Here is a 20,055-nt window from a genome sequence, read left to right on the forward strand (position 1 = left end):
ATCTATCTACTCAGAGGACACGAGGGCAAGGACACAAACGGACATCTGCACACCAATGCTTATAGCAGCATTATTTACAACTGCCAAGAGATGGAAACAGTCTAAATGTCCATCAACAGATGAGTGGCTAAACGAGCTGTGGTATATACTTACAATGGAATATTACACAGCCGTAAGACAGAATAAAATTATGAAGTACTTAACAACATGGATGGACCTTAAGGACATTACGCTGAGTGAGATTAACCAGAAAAAAAGGACAAATACTGTATGGTCTCACTGATATGAACTAACATTAATGAATGAACTTGGAAAACTTCAGTTGGTAACAGAGACCATCAGGAGATAGAAATAGGGTAGAAATTGGGTAATTGGAGCTGAAGGGATACAGATTGTACAACAGGACTGATTGTAAAAATTTCAGAAATGGACAGCACAATACTACCTAACTGTAATACAATAATGTTAGAACACTCAATGAAGCTGAATGTGAGAATGATAGAGGGAGGAGGCCTGGGGGCACAAATGAAATCAGAAGGAAAGATAGATGATAAAGACTGAGAGGGTATAATCTAGGAATACCTAGAGTATATAATGATAGTGACTAAATGTACAAATTAAAAAATGTTTTTGCATGAGTAAGAACAAACGAATGTCAATACTGCAGGGTGTTGAAAATAGATGGTAATTAATATTTTAAAACTTTAACTTACATGTGAGACTAAAGCAAAAAATGTTTATTTGGTACAAAATTTATATTTTGACTAGTGCATTTCCTAATATAATTCACGTAGGCAGCTTAATTGAACACCACAGTACACGGAACCTTGAGTAGGGCATGACATTTTGTAGGTTTGTCCAGAGTGATGCCCCGATAAATACCAGAGTGATTTGAACAGTGAATAAAAAAGTATTTGCAAAGTCCCGTTGGGGGAATGGTGAAAAAGGGGGAAAATTCAACTTCCCCAAGTGGAGAACTCTTTATATTCTCACAAGCAGTGGGGACAACTAAAGCAACAGGCTGAGCCCCCAATTTTGCGGACTGTTCATACGAACCTTAGTCCCACAAAGGATAGGCTAAGCCTACTTAAAATCAGGCCTAAGAGTCACCCCCAAGAGAACCACTTTTGTTGCTCATATGTGGCTTCTCTCTCCAGTCAACACAACAAGCAAACTCACTGCCCTTCCCCGCTCTATATGGACATGACTCCCAGGGGTGTGGACCTTCCTGGCAACGTGGGACAGAAATTCCAGAATGAGCTGGGACTCAGCATCAAGGGATTGAGAAAACCTTCTCGATCAAAAGGGGGGAGAGCGAAATGAGACAAAATAAAGTGTCAATGGCTGAGAGATTCCAAACAGAATTAAGAGGTTATTCTGGAGGTTAGGCCTACGTATTAAATTGATATCACCTGTTTAGCTAAGGCGTAATAGAGAGGGTGGAGGGAGCTGCCTGAAAATGTAGAGCTGCGTTCCAGTAGCCACGTTTCTTGAAGATGATTGTATAATGATAGAGCTTTCACAATGTGATGCATGATTGTGAAAACCTTGTATCTGATGCTCCTTTTCTCTACCTTATTGACAGAATATGGATTAAAAATAAATAAAAAATAGGAGGAACAAATGTTAAAATAAATTTAGTAGATTGAAATGCTAGTGATCAATGAAAGGGAAGGGTAAGGGGTATGGAATGCATGAATTTTTTTCTTTTTTTTTTAATTTCTTTTTCTGAATTGATGCAAATGTTCTAAGAAATGATCATGATGATGAACATACAACTATGCGACAATATTGTAAGTTACTGATTATACATGTAGAATGGAATGATCATATTGTAAGAATGTTTGTGTTTGTATGTTGGTATGTTTAATAAATAAAATAAATACAAGAAAAGAGAGAGAGAGAGAGAAACTAGTTGAAGAGACCTCTGGGACCCCATCAAGTGTACCAATATACACATGATGAGAGCCCCAGAAGGATAAGAAAGAAGAGAAAGGAGAAGGAACATTCCAAAATTGACAGAAAACTTCTCAAACTTTGCAGAAGACGTGAATATGCCATTCAAGAAGCCCAGAGAACACCAACCAAGATAAACCAGCTCACATGTGGCTCCAACCGTCAAATGCAAAGGACGAGGAAAAAACTCTGAAAGCAGCATGTTACATACAAGGGAGTCCTGATTAGATTAAATGCTGACTTCTCATCAGAAACCAATGAAGACAAGAAGGAGGTGGGGTAAAATACTTCAAGTGCCTGAAGAACACAACTGCCAATAAATAATCTTATGTCCGGTGAGACTTCCTTTCAAAAATGAGGGGGAGATTAAGACATTCCCAGATAAAATATATCCAGATATAGAAGGGACTCAATATGATACAATGCAGAAATTCAAATAAATAATGAAAAAAACTGAGGAACAAAAAGGGCGTAAGACTCACAAAAACTAAACAGCAAATTGGCAGAAGAAAGTCCTGCATTATCAGCAGTGACTTTAAATGTAAACTTATTGAAACTCTCCAGTTAAAAGGTAGAGACTGGCAGAATGGTTTAAATAAACATGACCTAAGTATATGCGGTGTACAAGACACTCACCTTAAATTCAAAAGTAAATTCAAAGGTATAAGTGAGTTGAAAGGGAAAGGATGGAAAAAAAATATTCCATGCAAGTAGTAACCAAAAGAGACCTGGGATAGCTATACTAATATCAGATAAAATAGACTTTAAGTCAAAAACTGTTATGAGATACAGAAACTGTCATTATACAGGCATACCTCATTTGACCGTGCTTTGCTTTATTGCACCTCACAGATATTGCATGGGCATGAGGGGTATGGGCAGGCTCCGGGTTTCAAACCCAGGTCTCCGGCATGGCAGGCAAGGATTCTGCCACCGAGCCACCACTGCATCGCCCCGCATTATCTATAAATGGGAGGATTGTGGCAACGCTGTGTTGAGCAAGTCCATCACACCACTTTCCCAACAGCATGTGCTTACTTAACGTCTGCGTTACATTTTAGTAATTCTTTCAATATTTAAAACTTTTCCATTATTATTATTATGTCTGCTATGGTGATCTGTGATCAGTGATCCTGATGTTACTTTTATAACTGTTTTGGGGTACCACAAACCACATTCATAGAAGGTGGTGAATTTAATAAATATTGCGTGAGTTCTGTCTGTCCTGCTGACCAGGCATTCTCCCCATTTCTCTCCTTCTCCTCGGGCCCCCCTATTCCCTGAAACACAACAATATTGGAAATAGGCCAATTAATAACCCCACAATGGCTTCCATATGTTCAAGTAAAAGGAAGAGTCACATATGTCACTTTAAATCAAAAGCTAGATATGATTAAGCTTAGTGAGGAAGGCATGTTGAAAGTCGAGTAAGGCAAAAGTTAAACCAGTTTGTACAAGTTTGCTAAGTTGTGTATGCAAAAGAAAAGCTCTTGAAAGAAATTAAAAGTGCTACTCAAAGGAACAAACAAATGATAAGAAATCAAACAGCTTATTGCTGATATGAAGAAAGTTTTAGTGATCTAAATAGAAGATTAAACCAGCCACACATTCCTGTAAACCAAAACCCAACCCAGAGCAAGGCCTAACTCATCAATTCTATAAAGGCTGAAAGGTGAGGAAGCTGCAGAAGAAACGTCTGAAGCCAGCAGTAGTTGGTTTATGAGGTTTAAGGAAAGAAGCCATCTCCATAACATAAAAGTGAAAGGTAAAGAAGCAAGTGCTGATGTAGAAGCTGCAGCAAGTTATCCAGCAGATCAAGCTGAGATTAATCAAAGTGACTACACTAAAAAATAGATTTTCAATGTAGATAAAGCAGCCTTCTACTAAAAGAAGATGCCACCTAGGACTTTCATAGCTAGTGAGAAGTCAATGCCTGGCTCCAAAGCTGCAAAGGACAGGCTAACTGTCTTGTTAGGGGTTAATACAGCTGGTGACTGTTGAGCTGAGGCCAAAGTTCATTTACCACTCTGAAAATCCTGGGGCCCATAAGAATTATGCTATAGTGACTCTGTCTGTGCTCTATAAATGGAACAACAAAGCCTGGATGACAGCACACGTGTTTACAACATGGCTTACTGAACATTTTAAGCCCACTATTTAGACGTGCTGATGAGAAAAACAGACTCCTTTCAAAACATCACTTCTCAATGACAATGCACCTGGTCACCCAAAAGCTCTGATGGAGATGTACAGTGAGATGGAATGTTCTCATGCATGCTTATACAACATCCATTCTGCATCACATGATGAAAGTCATTTCGCCTTTAAAGTCTTTATTATTTAAGAAATACATCTCATAAGGTTATAGCTGCCATAGTGGTACCTCTGATGGATGATACTTAATTTTGTCTCATTTCTCTCTTCCTCTTTCTGGTCAAGAAGACTTTCTCAATCCCTTGATGCCAAGTCTTGGCTCATCCTGGGATTTTTGTCTCACATTGCCAGGGAGATTTACATTCCTGGGAGTCATGTCCTGCAGAGCAGGAGAGGGCAGTGAGCTCACTTGCTGCATTGGCTTAGAAAGAGAGAGAGGCCACATCTGAGCAACAAAAGAGGTTCTCTGGGGTGACTCTTAGGCCTGATTTCAAGGATGCTTAGCCTATCCTTTGCAGAAATAAGTCTCACAGTGGCAAAACCCAAGATCAAGGGCTCAGCCTATTGATTTGGTTGTCCCCACTGCTTGAGAGAATAGCAGAAACTCTCCAAATGGGGAAGTTGAATATTTCCTCATTTCTCCACAATGCCCCATGGGAACCTTGCAAATACTTCTTTATTCACTGCCCAAATTACTCTGGGATATACTGGGGCATCATACTAACCTGGACAAACCAACAAAATCTCATACCCTATTCAAGATTCCAGGTACTTCAGCAAAAAAGCATTTTTAAATTGATATCTAATTTGGATTTTCAGACACAATGTTATTGCACACTTATTAGACTATAGTATAGTGTAAACTTAACTTTTATATGCACTGGGAAATAAAAAAAAATTGTGTGAATCACTTTATTATGATATACACTTAACTGCAGTGGTCTGAAACTGAACACGCAAGATATCTAAGGTATGCCTGTATAATCATAAAGGGGTAAATTCAACAAGAAGTTAATAATTACAAATATTATATGCATCTAACAGTGGAGTCCCAAAGTATATGAAGCAAATACTGACAGATTTGAAGGGAGAAACAGATGGTTCTACAATAATGGTGGGAGACTTTAATACACCACTTTCAATAATAGATAGAACACCTAGACAGATGATCAATAAGGAAATACAAGACTTGAATGATACTCTAAACCAACTAGTTTATACATATAGAACACTTCACTCAATAGCAGCAAAACATCCATTCTTCTCAAAAGCACATAGTTCGTTCTCCAGTTTAGACCACATGTTTAGGTCACAAAAAGTCTCAATAAACTTAAAAATATTGAAATCATACAATGTATCTTCTCCAACTACAACGGAATGAAGATAAAAACCAATAACAAAAGAAGAAATAGAAAATTCACCAATAGGTGGAAATTAAACAATGTACTCTTACACAATCAATGGGTTAAAGAGTAAATCATACAAAGAAATTAGGCAATATCTTGAGGCAAAGGAAAATAAGAATATGGCATACCAGAAGTTGGGATGCAGCAAAGGCAGTGCTAAGAGGGAAATTTATAGTTCTAAATGCTTACATTAAAAAAGTAGAAAGACTTCAAATCAGAGACTGAACTTTAAAACTGGAGGACACAGGGAAAAAAGATCAAATTAAACTCCAAGCAAGTAAAGGAAGAAAATAACAAAGATTAAAACAGAGATTAATGAAATGGAGGAAAAAAACACTAGAATCAACAAAACCAAAATGGGTTCTTTTTAAATATCAATAAAAAGGGAGAGAGCAAGAGTGAAAGAGAGAGAGGGAGGGAAGGAGGGAGAGAGGGAGAGAGAGAGAGAGAGAGAGAGAGAGAGAGAGAGAGAGAGAACACAAATAACTAAAATAAGAAATGAAACAGAGGAGGACATTACTATCCACTACACAGATACAAAAAGGATTATAGGATACTATGAACAACTGTATACTAACCAACTAGATAACACAGATTAAATGGATACATTCTTAGAAAAACAGAAACTGCCTACACTTACTCAAGAAGAAAACAGGAGATCTCAACAAGTAAATAATTAGTAAAGAGACTGAATAAGAAACCAAAATCTCCCAAAGAAAACTCCTAGACCAGATGGCTTCACAGGTAAATTCTGCCAAATATTTCAAGAGGAATTAACACCTATCCCGTGCAAAGTTTTCCAAAAAAAACAAGAGGGGAGATGCTCCCCCAACTCATTCTATGGGACTAATACCATTCTCATACCAAAGCCAGACAAAATATCACAAGAAAACTACAAGCTAATATCCCTTACAAATATAGATGCAAAAATCCTCAACAAAAATACAAGCAAGCCCAAACCAAGAGCACATCAAAAGAATTATACATCATGATCAAGTGGGACTCATCTCAGGTATGTGAGCTACATAAATCATATAAGTATGAATAAATCATAAATTCACAAATCAATAAACGTAATACAAGATGTTAACAGAACAAAAGAAAAACATCACATGATCATCTTAACTAATGCTGAAAAGGCAACTGACAAAATCCAGCACCTCTTCTTGATAAAAACACTTAGAAAACTACACATAGAAGGAAATTTCTTAACATGATTAAAAGCCTCTATGAAAAATCCACAGTTAACATCATATTCAATGGTGGAAGACTGAATGCTTTCCCTCTAAGATCAGGAACATGACAAGGATGCCACTGTCACCACTGTAATTCAACATTGTACTGGAAGTTCTAGCTACAGTAATTAGGCAAGAGAAAGAAATAAGAGGCATCCAAACTGGAAAAGAAGAAGCAGAATGCTGCCTGTTTGAAGATGACATGATCCTATGTAAAGAAAATCCTGAAAAATCCAACAGCAAAGCTACTGCAATTAATAAGTGAATTTGTGTGAGCAACACACAAAAATCAGTACTGTTTCTATATACTAGTTACGAACAATCTGAAATACTTAAAAAAAAGATTAATTTACAATAGCAACTAAAAGAATCAAATACCTAGGAATAAATCAAAGATGTAACAGTATGCACAGAAAACTACAAGACACTGATACAGCAAATCAAGGAAGAGCTAAATAAATGGAAAGACATTCTGTGTTCATGCACTGGAAAATTAAATATTGTTGTGATGTCAATTCTACCCAAGGCAATTTACAGATTCAATGCAATTCCAATAAAAATTTCAACAGACTTCTTCGCAGAAATGGAAAAGCCAATTATCAATTATATATGAAAATTATAAGAGGTCGGGAATAGCCAAAACCATATTGAAAAAGAAGAACAAAGTTGTAGGACTCACAGTTACAGATTTAAAACTTATTACAAAGCCATAGTGATCAAAACAGCATGGGACCTAAACAAGACAGACATACAGACAAATGGAATTATACTGAAAGTTTCAGAAATCAACCCACACATTCATGGCCAACCAATTTTTGAACAAGTGTGCCAAATCCACTCAATGGGGAAAGAAGAGTCTCTTCGAAATGGTGCTGGGAAAACTGCATGTCCACGTGCAAAAAGAATGAAAGCAGACCCCTACCTTACACCATATACAAAGCCAACTAAAAATCGATCATAAACCTAAATATAAGAACCATAACTCAGAAACTCCTAGATGAAAATATAGGGAAGCATCTTCAGGACTTGTGTTAGGCAATGGTTTCTTAGACTTTACACCCAAAGCACAAACAACTAAAGAAAAGATAATCAAATTAACAACTGTGGGCAGGCCACGGTGGATTAGCAGGCAAGACTGCTCGCCTGCCATGCCAGAGGACCCCGGGTGCAATTCCCGGTGCCTGCCCATGTTTTAAAAAAAAAAAAAACAACTGTGCTGGTTCAAAAGGATCTATGTCCCCTAGAAAAGCCATGTTTTAATCTAAATCCTATTTCATAAAGGCAGAATAATCCCTATTCAATACTGTGTGTTTGAAACTGTAATCAGATCATCTCCCTGGAGATGTGATTTAATCATGAGTGGTTGTTAAACTGGATTAAGGGACAACATGTCTCCACCCATTTGGGTGGGTCTTGATAAACAGTTTCTGGAGTCCTATGAAAGAGGAAATATTTTGGAGAATGAAGGAGATTCGCAGAGAGCAGAGAATGCTGCTGCAGCACTATGAAGCAGAGAGTCCATGAGCCAGTGACTTTGGAGATGAAGAAAGAAAAGGCCTGCCGGGGAGCTTCATGCACTGGAAGCCAGGAGAGAAAGCTAGGAGATGACACCATGTTCGCCATGTGCCCTTCCAGCTGAGAGACAAACCCTGACTGTGTTGACCGTGTGCCTTCTCACTTGAGAGAGAAACCCTGAACTTCACTGGCCTTCCTGAACCAAGGTACCTTTCCCCAGATGGATACCTTTGATTGGACATTTCTATAGATTTGTTTTAATTGCGATATTTTCTCAGCCTTAGAACTGTAAACGAGCAACTTATCAAATTCCCCTTTTTAAAAGCCATTATGTTTCTGGTATATTCCATTCTGGCAGCTAGCAAACTAGAACAGCAACTTCCACGTATCAAAGGACTTTTTCATGACAGTAAAAAAGACAACGTACAGAAAAGAAGAAAATATTTTAAGCCACATGTTTGATAAGGGTTTACTATCCAGAATATGTAAAGACATCCAACAGCTTGACATTAAAAAGACAAACAACCCAATTTAAATGGTGCAAAAACTTGAATAGCCATTTCTCCAAAAATATAGAAATGGTCAACAAGCACATGAAAATATGTTCACCATCATTAGCCATTAGGGAAATGCAAATCAAAAACAACAATGGGATACCATCTCATACCCACAAGAATGGCCATTTTTTAACAATGCAAAATTACAAGTGTTGGAGAGGACATGGAGAAAAAGGAACACTTATTCATCATTAGCGCGAATGTAAAAAGCTACAGCCACTGTGGAAGACAGTTTAGCGGTTCCTCAGAAAACTAAGTATAGAATTACCATATAACCTGGCAATCCCACTTCTAGGTTTATACCCCAAATATCTGAAAGCAGGACTCAAACAGAGATTTGCACACTGATGTTCATGGCATTATTCACAGATGCCAAAGGATGGAAGCAACCCAACTGTCCATCAACTGATGAAATGGATAAATAAACATAGTATATACATACAATGGAATATTATTCAGGTGTAAAAAGTAATGAAGTTCTGATATTGGTAATAACATAAATGAACCTTAAGTGAAATAAGCCAGTCATAAAAATACAAATATTGTATGACCTCACTGATATGAAATAATAAGAATAAACAAACTATAAAATCAGAATCAGGTTGCCAGGGGATGGGATCAGAGTAGGAAATGAAGAGTTATTGCTTAAATTGTACAGTTTTTATTTGGGTTATTTTGTAAATGAATAGTGGTGATAGTAGTACAATTGTGAATGTAATTAACAGCTCTGAATTATATATGTAAATGTGGTTAAAGGGGGAAATTTTAGGTTGTACATGTTACTAGAATAGTTTTTTTAAAACATAAGGCTGTACAACACAGACAGTGAGTCCTATTGTTAAAGACAGACTATAGTTAATAGTATAATTATAAAAATGTTCTTTCATGAATTGTAACAAATGTACTACACTAATGCAAGGGGTTAATAATAGTGTGGTATATGGGAACTCTACTTTATGCATTTTCTGTAGAACTACAATATCTTTAATAAAAAAAAGAAGGGAATATTATAAACAAAATTTTAACAATAAATTCAACCACTTGGATGATAAAGACAAGTTACAAATTACCCGAACTGACATATGAAGAAATAGAAAACCTAAATATTTCTACTCTTTATCTTTTCAAGAAACTGAATGTGTAATTTAAAACTTTCCCACAAAGAAAATTTAGGCCTAGCTGGCTTCACTGGTGAATTTTATCCAACATTTAAGAGGGAAGAAATATCAATCATATGCTAAACCTTTTAGAAAAAATAGGAGGGAAATCTTCCTCAATGCACCAGTATTACCCTAAAAACAAAACCATACTTCAAGAAAACTACAGACCAATATAACTCATTAACATAGACACAAAAATCTCTATGAAAAATATTAGTAAGTTACTGCGGCAATAAACAGGAGTATTTTCTGGGAATTCTCAAAATATGTATAAAACTCGTATGTGAAACCATAAAATGTTGCTGAGAGAAATTAAAGAAAATCTAAATAAATGGAGAGCTATGCCATGTTAATGGGGTGGATGGCTCAATATTATAAAGATAATCATTTCCTCGAAATTCATCTACAGATACATTGCTATCCATATTAAAATCCCAGCAGGCTTTTTGTAGAAACTGATAAAATGACTTTATGGTTAAGTGATCTTCTACAAAGGTGCCAAAGTAACTTGATGGGAAATGAGTAATTTTTTCCACAATTGGTATTAGAATAACCAGAGGAAAAAAAGAGAGAGAACTTTAATTCTTACCTCATACCATCCTAAAACTTAACTTTGAAATGGATCATTAGACATAAAATTAAAAGCTAAAATGACAAAACTTCTATAAGAAAGCACAGGACAACAACTTTCCAACTTGGGAATAGGCCGGGATTTCTCAGAGGGGACACAAAAAGCATAATCTATTAAAGAAAAAAAATGTTATTTTGGACTTATTATCAAAATTAAAAGCTCTGTTTTCAAAAGACATCACTAAGACAATGAGAAGGCAAGCCAAGCCATACTCCGGGAGAAAACACCCACAGTGTACATACTGACAAAGGACTTGTATCCAGAATATATAAAAAAGTCATAACTCAGTAAGATAACCCATTTTTTTAAGGGGCAAAAAATTTAAACAGACATTTCATATAAGATGATACATGAATAGCAATACATGAATATACGTCGAATTTTCAACATGAAAAGATGCTGATCACTAGCCAACAGGGAAAGAAATTAAAATCACAAGTTACTAGTACACACCCCTCAGAATGGCTAAAATTACAAAGACTGACAACAGCAAAGGGTGACGAGGATGTGCAGCAACTGGTACAGACACTGGTGGGAACATAAAATGTCACTTTGGAAACAGTTTGTCCATGTATCTCGTGAACTTAAACAAATATTGACCACATGACCCAAAAATTCTACTATTAGAGTTTACCCTAAAGAAATTAATGCATGTCCACACAAAGACTTTTTTTTACACAAATGTTTTTAACAGCTTCATGCATAATAACTAAAAGCTAAAAACAACCCTAACGTTTGAGCTGTTACCAAAAGGTGACTGGATAAACAAAATTGTGATATACTCGGCAATCAAAGGAACAAACTTACTGATGCAATAGTGACATGGATGAATCCCCAGAACATTATGAATAAAAAGAAGCCAGATGAAAAAGTTAACACTGTATCATTCTATTCATAGGAAATTCAAAAAGAGGCAAATCTGAACAATAGTGACTTGAGGCAGATGGCTGGTTGCTTGGGGGGAAAGGGTGGGGAGGAAGTGACTGCAGAGGGGCAAGGGAAGTTTCTGGAATGACTGAAATGTTTTATACCATCATTGTGGGGATGGTGGCTGCATGCTGTATATAGCTGTCAACTCATCAAATTGCATACTTGAACAGATAAATTTTATCATATTTAAATTGCACCTCAATAGAGGTGGTTTGGTGCAAAAAAGAATTTTTGAGAGAAAACAGCACAAACAAGATGGGAGTGAGATGCTCCTATGCAAGTTCAGTTAGACTGGGCCATGCTATTTACGCAAAGGACACAGTTACACACGCCCCCCCCCCCCCATTTAGTTACACTTGAAACAACTTTGTATGCATATAGTAATCACAGTGCCAGGCAATAATCTCAGTGCACCCTAAACATACATTCCTTAGTAATAATCCCAACTGCTGGCCCCAGCATCAGTGTGCCTGGGTCAGTGAGATCGGGAATAAGCAGGAATAAGCATCCTAGGCAACTCCTTAAATTCCAACATAGACTGATTAATCAGTCCTTGCCCTCTGCCCTGGCAAGGCTAGATGTGGAAATACATACACATACACATGCACACACATACACACTTGTGCCAAAAGATAAGGCTGTCTGTTTCCTACAAACTAGGGCAGACCTTCTGGAGAAGTAATTTTGACTATATTAATATGTCAGGTCAAAACAATGTACACACCTTCTGACCTACTTATACCCACTCTTGGGAATCTATCTCTGCAAATAAGGTCCCTCCCTTCCCCAAAGGAAAGAATCTGTGTTAACAAAGCTTATCACTGCATCCTCATTTGGATAGTAGAAAACTAGAAACAACCTACATGTTCAATAAGAGAATTTGCTAAAATGCAATTAGAAGGACTATGTAGCACTGGAATGCTCTATACTAGGTGATCCTGAGGTGAACATACAGACCTCAGGACCACAAGGATACTGCACACAAGAATATGTGATGTAAACACAGGAGATGGGAGCAAGGAAGAGAAAATGCAGTAGAGCTGGGGATGCCTTGTTTAATCCTCCGGAATTTACATGCAATTATAAAAGTTTCTTAAATGTCAAAGGAGAAAAATGAACCGAATCTCCTGAGCAGTGAAAATGAAAATATAGTATATGCATTACTAGAATATGAAACTTTCCCCTTTGAGTGATGAACAAGAGACAGAAGCAGAGAAGCCATTAGCATTCAGACCTGGGGATCAGGCCTTTGGACCATTATCACATGGACAGAGTTCTGCTCAAATAAGGGCAATTCTCTATCAGCGACAGTGAGACACCTGACCATCATGGGAGGTGGTGAGATACCCATCAATGGAGGGGTACAACTAAAGGCCAGATGAAGAAAATAAGATGCTCTAAATGGGAATAAGGAAGGGGGATTCTTATCTCTCTAGAAGAGGGTAGCCACATGTCCCTCTGCCTCAGACAGTCCTGGTATAGAGCTGCTGTGGCATGATTATTAATGGCCATTCTTTCATTTCCAAAAGTGTCTTAATCTGGACTCTAAATCAGACTTCACCATAACCATGGAAGACGTTACTTTGAAGAACCATGTCTCAAGCCAGGATGAAGCCGTGGTCCTTATCTCACTAAAAAACAGGCTCAGGAGCTAATTCGCACATTTACAAGTAGGGAAGCTATGGCTCAGACCTATTCAAGTCACTGAGAAAGCTCACAGCAGAGCTTTGCTTCAAAACAAAATTAAAAAATTAAAGACATGAAAGGGTGAAAACAAACTCAGCAGACGACTGGATACACAAAGTGTGGTATACGCATACAATGGACTATTACTCATCCATAAGAAGAAATGCAGTTCTGATGCATGCAACAACATAACTGAACCTTGCAGACATCACATTGAGTGAAATATGCCAGACATAAGAGGACAAATACTGTATGATCTCACTGGTAAGCAAACTCATAGAGTCAGAATCTAGAATACAAGTTACCAGATGAGGTGGGGACAGGGAATGGGAAATTAAGTCTTAAAACATATAAGTTTCCTATTTGGAACAATGGAAATGTTTTGATTATGGATAATAGTGATGACAGAATAACAGTATGAACATAATTAACAGCTCTGAAGAATGCATTTGAATGTGATTAAACAGGGAAATATAGATTATATACATAGTAAAGAGTAATTAAAAAAAAGCAACCCATGGACTATGCTACAGTGAACCCTATAGTTAACAGTCCAGTAATTATTAAAATGTGCTTTCATCAATTGTAACAAATGTTCCAAACCAATGCAAAGTATTAATAATAGGGTGGAATATGGGAATCCTGTATTTTACACATGCTTGTTCTGTAAACACACAACTTCTCTAATAGAGAAAAAAAGTTAGATTAAATTTTAAAAAGAAAGTAGACTAGAGGTTACCGGGGACTGGGGGTAGAAGAAATAGGAAGTTGTTGCTTAATGGGCACAGTTTCTAATTTCAAGTGACGTAAAAGTGTTAGTAATAGATGGTGGTGATGGTTGCACAACATTTTGACTGTAAATAAACATCACTTAGTTGTGCACTTAAAAAATGGTTAAAATGCCAAAGGTTGTGGCATTTGGCACATATATATATATGTAACTACATATAAGACTATTAAAATAAAATAAAGTAGGGGATTCTCATGTCTGTAACAGGTTTGTTGTCTGCGCTCAGGAGTCACAGTTCTTCACTTTTTTTTTGAGACTTTAGCTTTATTTTATTTATTTTATTTTAGCTTTATTCTCACATGAAACAAAATCAATGTTTAAGTTCAGTTTGAAAACATCACTCATTCATTTAAAAAACAGCATTGACACCTACTCTGTGCCAAGCATAGGAGGCAGGGAAATATCAATAAATAAAATACAGAAATCTCCGATCTCATAGAGCTTGCACTCTAATAGGACAGAGACAGTAACTAAAATAATTAAATAAAAATAATCTGTTTGAAATGACAGTGCTACAGAGAAATAAAAGCACGGAAGTGGCATAAGGGAAGGAAGGCGTCACAGGAAAGGAAGAAGATAAATGGAAGAGCTGTATGGAAATTCGAGGGGTATTCCAGGCAAACCAAACTGAAAAGTACAAAGGCCCCAAGACATTAATATATCTGGCAGGTTCAAGGAAAACCAAAGAAGCCAAGATAGTAGGAACAAAGTGAGGAAGGGGAGAGGATAAAATCATAGTGATAATGTATAGTTCCTTGCGAGTCACTGGAAAAACATATTGGCTTCTACTTTGAGCAAAATTGGGAGTGCATTGTAGGGTGTAGTATAGAGTGACATGGTGTGACATTCTAATGGAATCACTCTGCCTGATGTCATGAAAACAGAGTGATGGGAGGCAAGAGGAGAAGAAGGAAGAACCTTTATGGGGCTATCACAATAATACAGGTGAAAGGTGATGGTAGATTGGACTAGAACAATGGGTGCAGAAATAACGATTCATGAGTGGATTCCAAACACATTTTTTAAACAGGGCTGATGACTTTTATTCCATCTCTGAAACAGATCCAGGCAAGTGCTTTATCCAAATCTTCATGAATTAAACTCAATGCTTTTGGTAGAAAGCAAGCTTGGAATTACAGACATCACCTGAATCCTTCCTTTAGAGAATTCAAACAGCATCACCAAGAAGGCTCAAATTCCTTGTGAAGCGAGGCGGGACATGAACAAACAAGGAAAAGGGCCTATACTGCCCCTCCAGGAACTCCTCCCATCCCAGCCTCCCTTCTCTTGCAAGTCAGGAGAGAGATTTCTCAGTAGAAACAGGTCTAACACAGCCAAAGAATGTTGTTTTTTTTTTTATTTTTTTAAAACAAAGGTGAAAAGTACTAGTGTTAGTTGTTAGAGTGGTCTGTCCACAAAAAAATGTCATTAGGAAAATAATTCTAAGTCGAGGCAAACTGCTGAATAAACCTTGTATTTATACCAACATCTAGACTTAACTGGTCAAAGAAACAAGAAGTCACCTTTTGCATGTGCCAGTATCTGAGCCACCCAAGGTCATCAAACATGCCTGCCAAGCACATCAGCACCAGCAAGCCTTCTGATCCACTTAGCTCACTATTCATCAAAATCAAAGCAAATTAAAAAAAAAAAAGGCCCTCTATACAAAACAATGTATCTGGACTTTGCTTTGAAATAATATAGGGGCAGAGAAAGGACAGATGTATAGATCCATGGAATCAAATTCAAAGTTCAGAAATAAACCTTCACAACTTTGGCCAACTGATCTTTGACCAAGATTCAGTGGGGAAGGAACATTCACTTCAAAAACGGTACTGGGAGAACTGAATATGAATAGTCATAGCCAAAAGAATAAGGTGGACCCCTACCTCATATCAAACACAAAATGAACTCACAACAGATCAAAAAACTAAACCCAATAACTACAATTATAAAACGTGTAGAAGACACAAGGAAATAACTTCAAGACGTTGCGTTAGGCAATAGCTTCTTAGACTATATATCAAAAGCATGTGCAACAGAAGAAAAAACAAAGGGGACTATCAAAATTTTAAATTTCTGAGTAAAGGACATTATCAAGATAGTAAAAAGATAACCTACAGAATGGGATAAATTATTTGGAAACTATATAGCCAATAAAGGCTTAATATCCAGAACATATCAAGAACTCTTACAGCTCAACCACAGAAAGACAAACAACCCATTTAAAAACTGGACAGAAAACCATATCAAACTCTGAAATCTATTCTACAACTAACTGTTGCAATGTACTCAAATTTATTGTTTTTTGTATATGTTATTTTCCACAAAAAAGAAAAAAAAAGTCAATTGTGATGATTTAAAAGAAAAAAAACAACAACACCTAGGGCTTTATCTGAGATTCTACAAAGGTTCCACGCACTATGATCATCTTGGAGAAAACTACAACCTCCAGATGGGTTCCGAGACCAGGCAAGCCCTGAAACCCAGAGGGCCCAGCCTGTCCAGAATATCTGCTAGTTCCACCCCTCATCCCATATTATCAACATGAAGATATTAGAACGGGCATAGCCCAAACAACGCCAAAGATTGGGAGAAAAATCAAAGCAGAAGGTGGAATTATATAGAGAAGATAGGGTTTAACAAATGAATATAAGTGCTGTCATTATACTGATTTTTTTTTAGTCTCCAGTGTCTTGGAGCAGCTAAAAGTAAAAACCTAAAATTATGGAAATGTAACCCATCCAAATTGAAATCTGTTCTACAACTACTTGTTGTGATGTGCTTTGAAATTTATTGCTTTTTGGTATATATGTTATTTTTCACAATTAAAAAAAGTAACAAAATGGGGGGCAAAAATATGAGCAGACATTTCTCTAAAGGAGATATGCAAATGGCCAATAAATATTCAGATGACGTTAAATATCATTAGCCATCAGGAAAATGCAAATCAAAACCACAATGAGAGACCACTTCATAAGCACTAAATGGCTACTATAAAAAAAAACAACACAGAAAATAACAAGTGTTGGAGAGGATATCGAGAAAGAGAACCACGGGTACACTAGTAGTGGGAATGCAAATGGTGCAGCCACTGTGGAAAACAGCTTGGCAATTCCTCAGAAAATAGAGAAGAGCTGTATGATCCTGGTTTCGCACTTATAGGTATATATATCCTAAAAAACTGAAAGCAAACAATTAACATTTAATTGGTACAGTTTCTCTTCAGAGTGATACAAAATTTTACACAATGGATGATGGTGTTAGAGGCACAACCTGTGAATAAAATTACCCTACCACTGAACTGTATATTTGAAAGAGAATAAAAAGGGAAATTTTAGGTTGTATGTAAATTACCACACACAAAAACCCACAGAACTACACTACACAAAAAAGTGAGCCCTAATGTAAACAGTGGATTAAAGTTAATAACAGAATTACATTCATATTGTTTCATCAATTGTAACAAAGGCACAATGAATGCAAAATGTTAATAACAGGGAAAACTACCGGTAAGAAGGGGGTATATACAAATTCCTACTTTCTGCATGATTTTCTGTAAACCTACAACTGCTTTAATTAGAAGAAAAAAAGAAAAAAACTAATCTAGAGGGTAGGCGGCGGGAGGGGCGGGGTATAAAGGAACAAGATCAGCCATGAGATAATTTTTGTAGCTGGGCGATGCAAGCATGGAGAGTCATTACACTATTTTCTCCATTAAAAACAAAAAAGCACTTCCCTGAGAAAGAGCCTGGAGTTTCACTGTCTATATCCAGCAACCCTGTGCGGGTGGGTGGATGGCAGGCAGGCAATATCTCTACTAGCAATGAAAACACAGAAGCCTATCACTGTCACTCAGTTCAGGTGAGGGGAGAGCCCTGGGCTTCCTTGAGCGCTCTGCACCCCAATTCTCAGGGCTCACCCCACATTCCCAGCTCCATTCCTGAGCATGACCTTGGTGCAGGGGCTGGGGGGCTGTCTGGCTCTCATTTCCCCAACCACGTGCTCTCATACCTCATTTCCTGACTGCTCCTTTTTGTCCCTTCCTGTTCTGCCCCAGTGCACATTCACTGAAAAATGATTAACTCTCAGTCACACACATTGCCAGTTCTGCACAAGACCGATAACAGCAGCATCCTTCAGTTGCCAAGCAGACCTGTTAAAATTCTAGATTAATGAATTCTATTTGAATTTGGAGCTGCAAGCGTGTTACTGGGCAAGTCAGAAAGCGCCCCAGGATCAAAGAATCTGTTCTGAAAAGCCTCTGGAGAAAGGAAGATTACCAGGGCCCTCAGCAGCAGTAGCAGTGGGGGACTTTCACTCTAGCTGTAAAAATCAGGATGGGAGTCAGAGGTGAAAGCACAAGGCACAAGCAAGCGCAATGCACACGTGTCCCAAGGCTCAGGCTGTGTGCCTAGCCTGGGTGGGCATCCACCATACACCTGGCTGGAGGAGCACCAGGTGGGGTCAGAGGACTTGTCCCCCAGTCAAAGAGCAATGCAGGTCTGGGGAGGCCCCAAGGAAGGGATGAGCAGCCACAGCTCTTCCATCACGAGGGACCCACAGGAAACACATCAAATGTCAAGCATTTCAGAGGCAATGATGAGGGTGTTGGGGAAAGGTTCTTCGAGTATAGGAAAAAGGCCTGGGGTGAAAAGTCAAGCCACTGAATTCCACTACACTTGTCCAGGACAGAAAACCTCCAGGTTTTTGGGCTTGTCATCAGGAGATGGTGCCCTGAGATCAAGGGTGAAAGGCTGAGATGTTTTAGTAAGTCTTCTTTGTGCTCAAGGGTTCCAGTCCAAGTCATAAACACCATAATTGGTAGGAGAAGCAAAACATAGTCTCATGGTCACGCATGCTCTCCCTTCTCCTCCATCCATTCCCATGCAGTCACCAGTAACAATGCTTGCTTCATGGTTTTAAAAGCCTCTGAGCACATCCTAGCCCTCCTGCACAGGATCAATGCCTGCTTCTCCCCAGACCAAACGCACCGGCAACACACCCATGCTGTGATATCTTCCTTAACCCCTTGACCATCTCCAGTCTGTGCCCAATTTCTACGTTCCCTTTAAGGCAAGAGTCTTTGAAAGAGCTTTCAATAGTCCATGTGACCTGGTTCCTGCTAGTCGCAAACCTTGCCTGCGTTGTCCCCTTTCCCCCTTACTCCCACTATTCCAGACGGTCTTTCGTCTCTTGCACTGGCCAAGTGTTCATTCCTGTCTCAGGGCCTTTGCAACTGTTGCTCTCTCTGACTGGAGCTTTCTTCCCAGATCCCCACATGGCTCAGGCCTCGGCCACCTGTCACCTCCTCGGAAACCCTCCCTGAGTTCTCCTCCCTCAAGGAGTTCTTCCCTTTCTGCTCTCTTGCTCACTAAGCTGCTGATGCTCCAGATGGACTACTGCAATGGGAAGGCCTTACTAGCCTTATACAGACACGCACTGTCCCCCAGAGCTCAGAACAGGGCCTGGCACAAAATATCCTGCTGCTGATGTCTCACAGGGACATTGGACAAAAACAGGGGGGACAGACAAGCATCTGGGCCACAGCCTCAAGTCTTCCTGGATCCCCAAGCCTGGGTTAGTGGTCCCATCTTCGAGCTTTCAATCACACTGGTCTTACTCATCACTCTTAACGTCCCAGCATGGCACTTAATGGTCTATCTCACAGTTAACTTGTTGTTGGTGCTGAGAGGGCAGAGGCCACATCAACCCTGCCCTCCATGGTATCCCAGAGCCTCACATGGGGCCTGGAGAACCAAAACTCACGATTTACCGAACGAGGGTCTAAACAAACTAGCATGGCTGTCTCATCCACTCACCCAGAAGACGATGTTGTAGCTGAAGAGGAGGTACTTGTACCAGCAGCTGACCTCGGCATTAGAGTATCTATAATAGTGCATCTTCCGAAAAGCAGGATCTGTGGACAGAGACGGGAGGGGTGAGACGGCAGGTTCAGTTTTAAAACCTTCCCCAAAATCTGCTCTCTGCTCATACACAGCCTCCAGAAATCTCCAAATTGTTCCCCTCACATT

The 20,055-nt window shown here is 38.5% G+C and overlaps 1 protein-coding gene across 4 annotated transcripts in view; it reads right to left on the bottom strand.

Annotated features, from left to right (window-relative positions):
* The window catches only part of TSPAN14 (tetraspanin 14), a 76,235-nt gene that overhangs the window by 23,520 nt on the left and 32,660 nt on the right, over nt 1–20,055 (bottom strand). For all 4 annotated transcript variants that reach the window (XM_077124737.1, XM_077124734.1, XM_077124735.1 and 1 more), the window contains exon 2: nt 19,843–19,940. In XM_077124737.1, the coding sequence (XP_076980852.1) occupies nt 19,843–19,923 (81 nt within the window). In that variant the 5' untranslated portion in view covers nt 19,924–19,940. The remainder of the gene's footprint in view (nt 1–19,842; nt 19,941–20,055) is intronic.

Source organism: Tamandua tetradactyla, chromosome 13 (assembly GCF_023851605.1).
Source record: "Tamandua tetradactyla isolate mTamTet1 chromosome 13, mTamTet1.pri, whole genome shotgun sequence".
Taxonomy (NCBI): domain Eukaryota; kingdom Metazoa; phylum Chordata; class Mammalia; order Pilosa; family Myrmecophagidae; genus Tamandua; species Tamandua tetradactyla.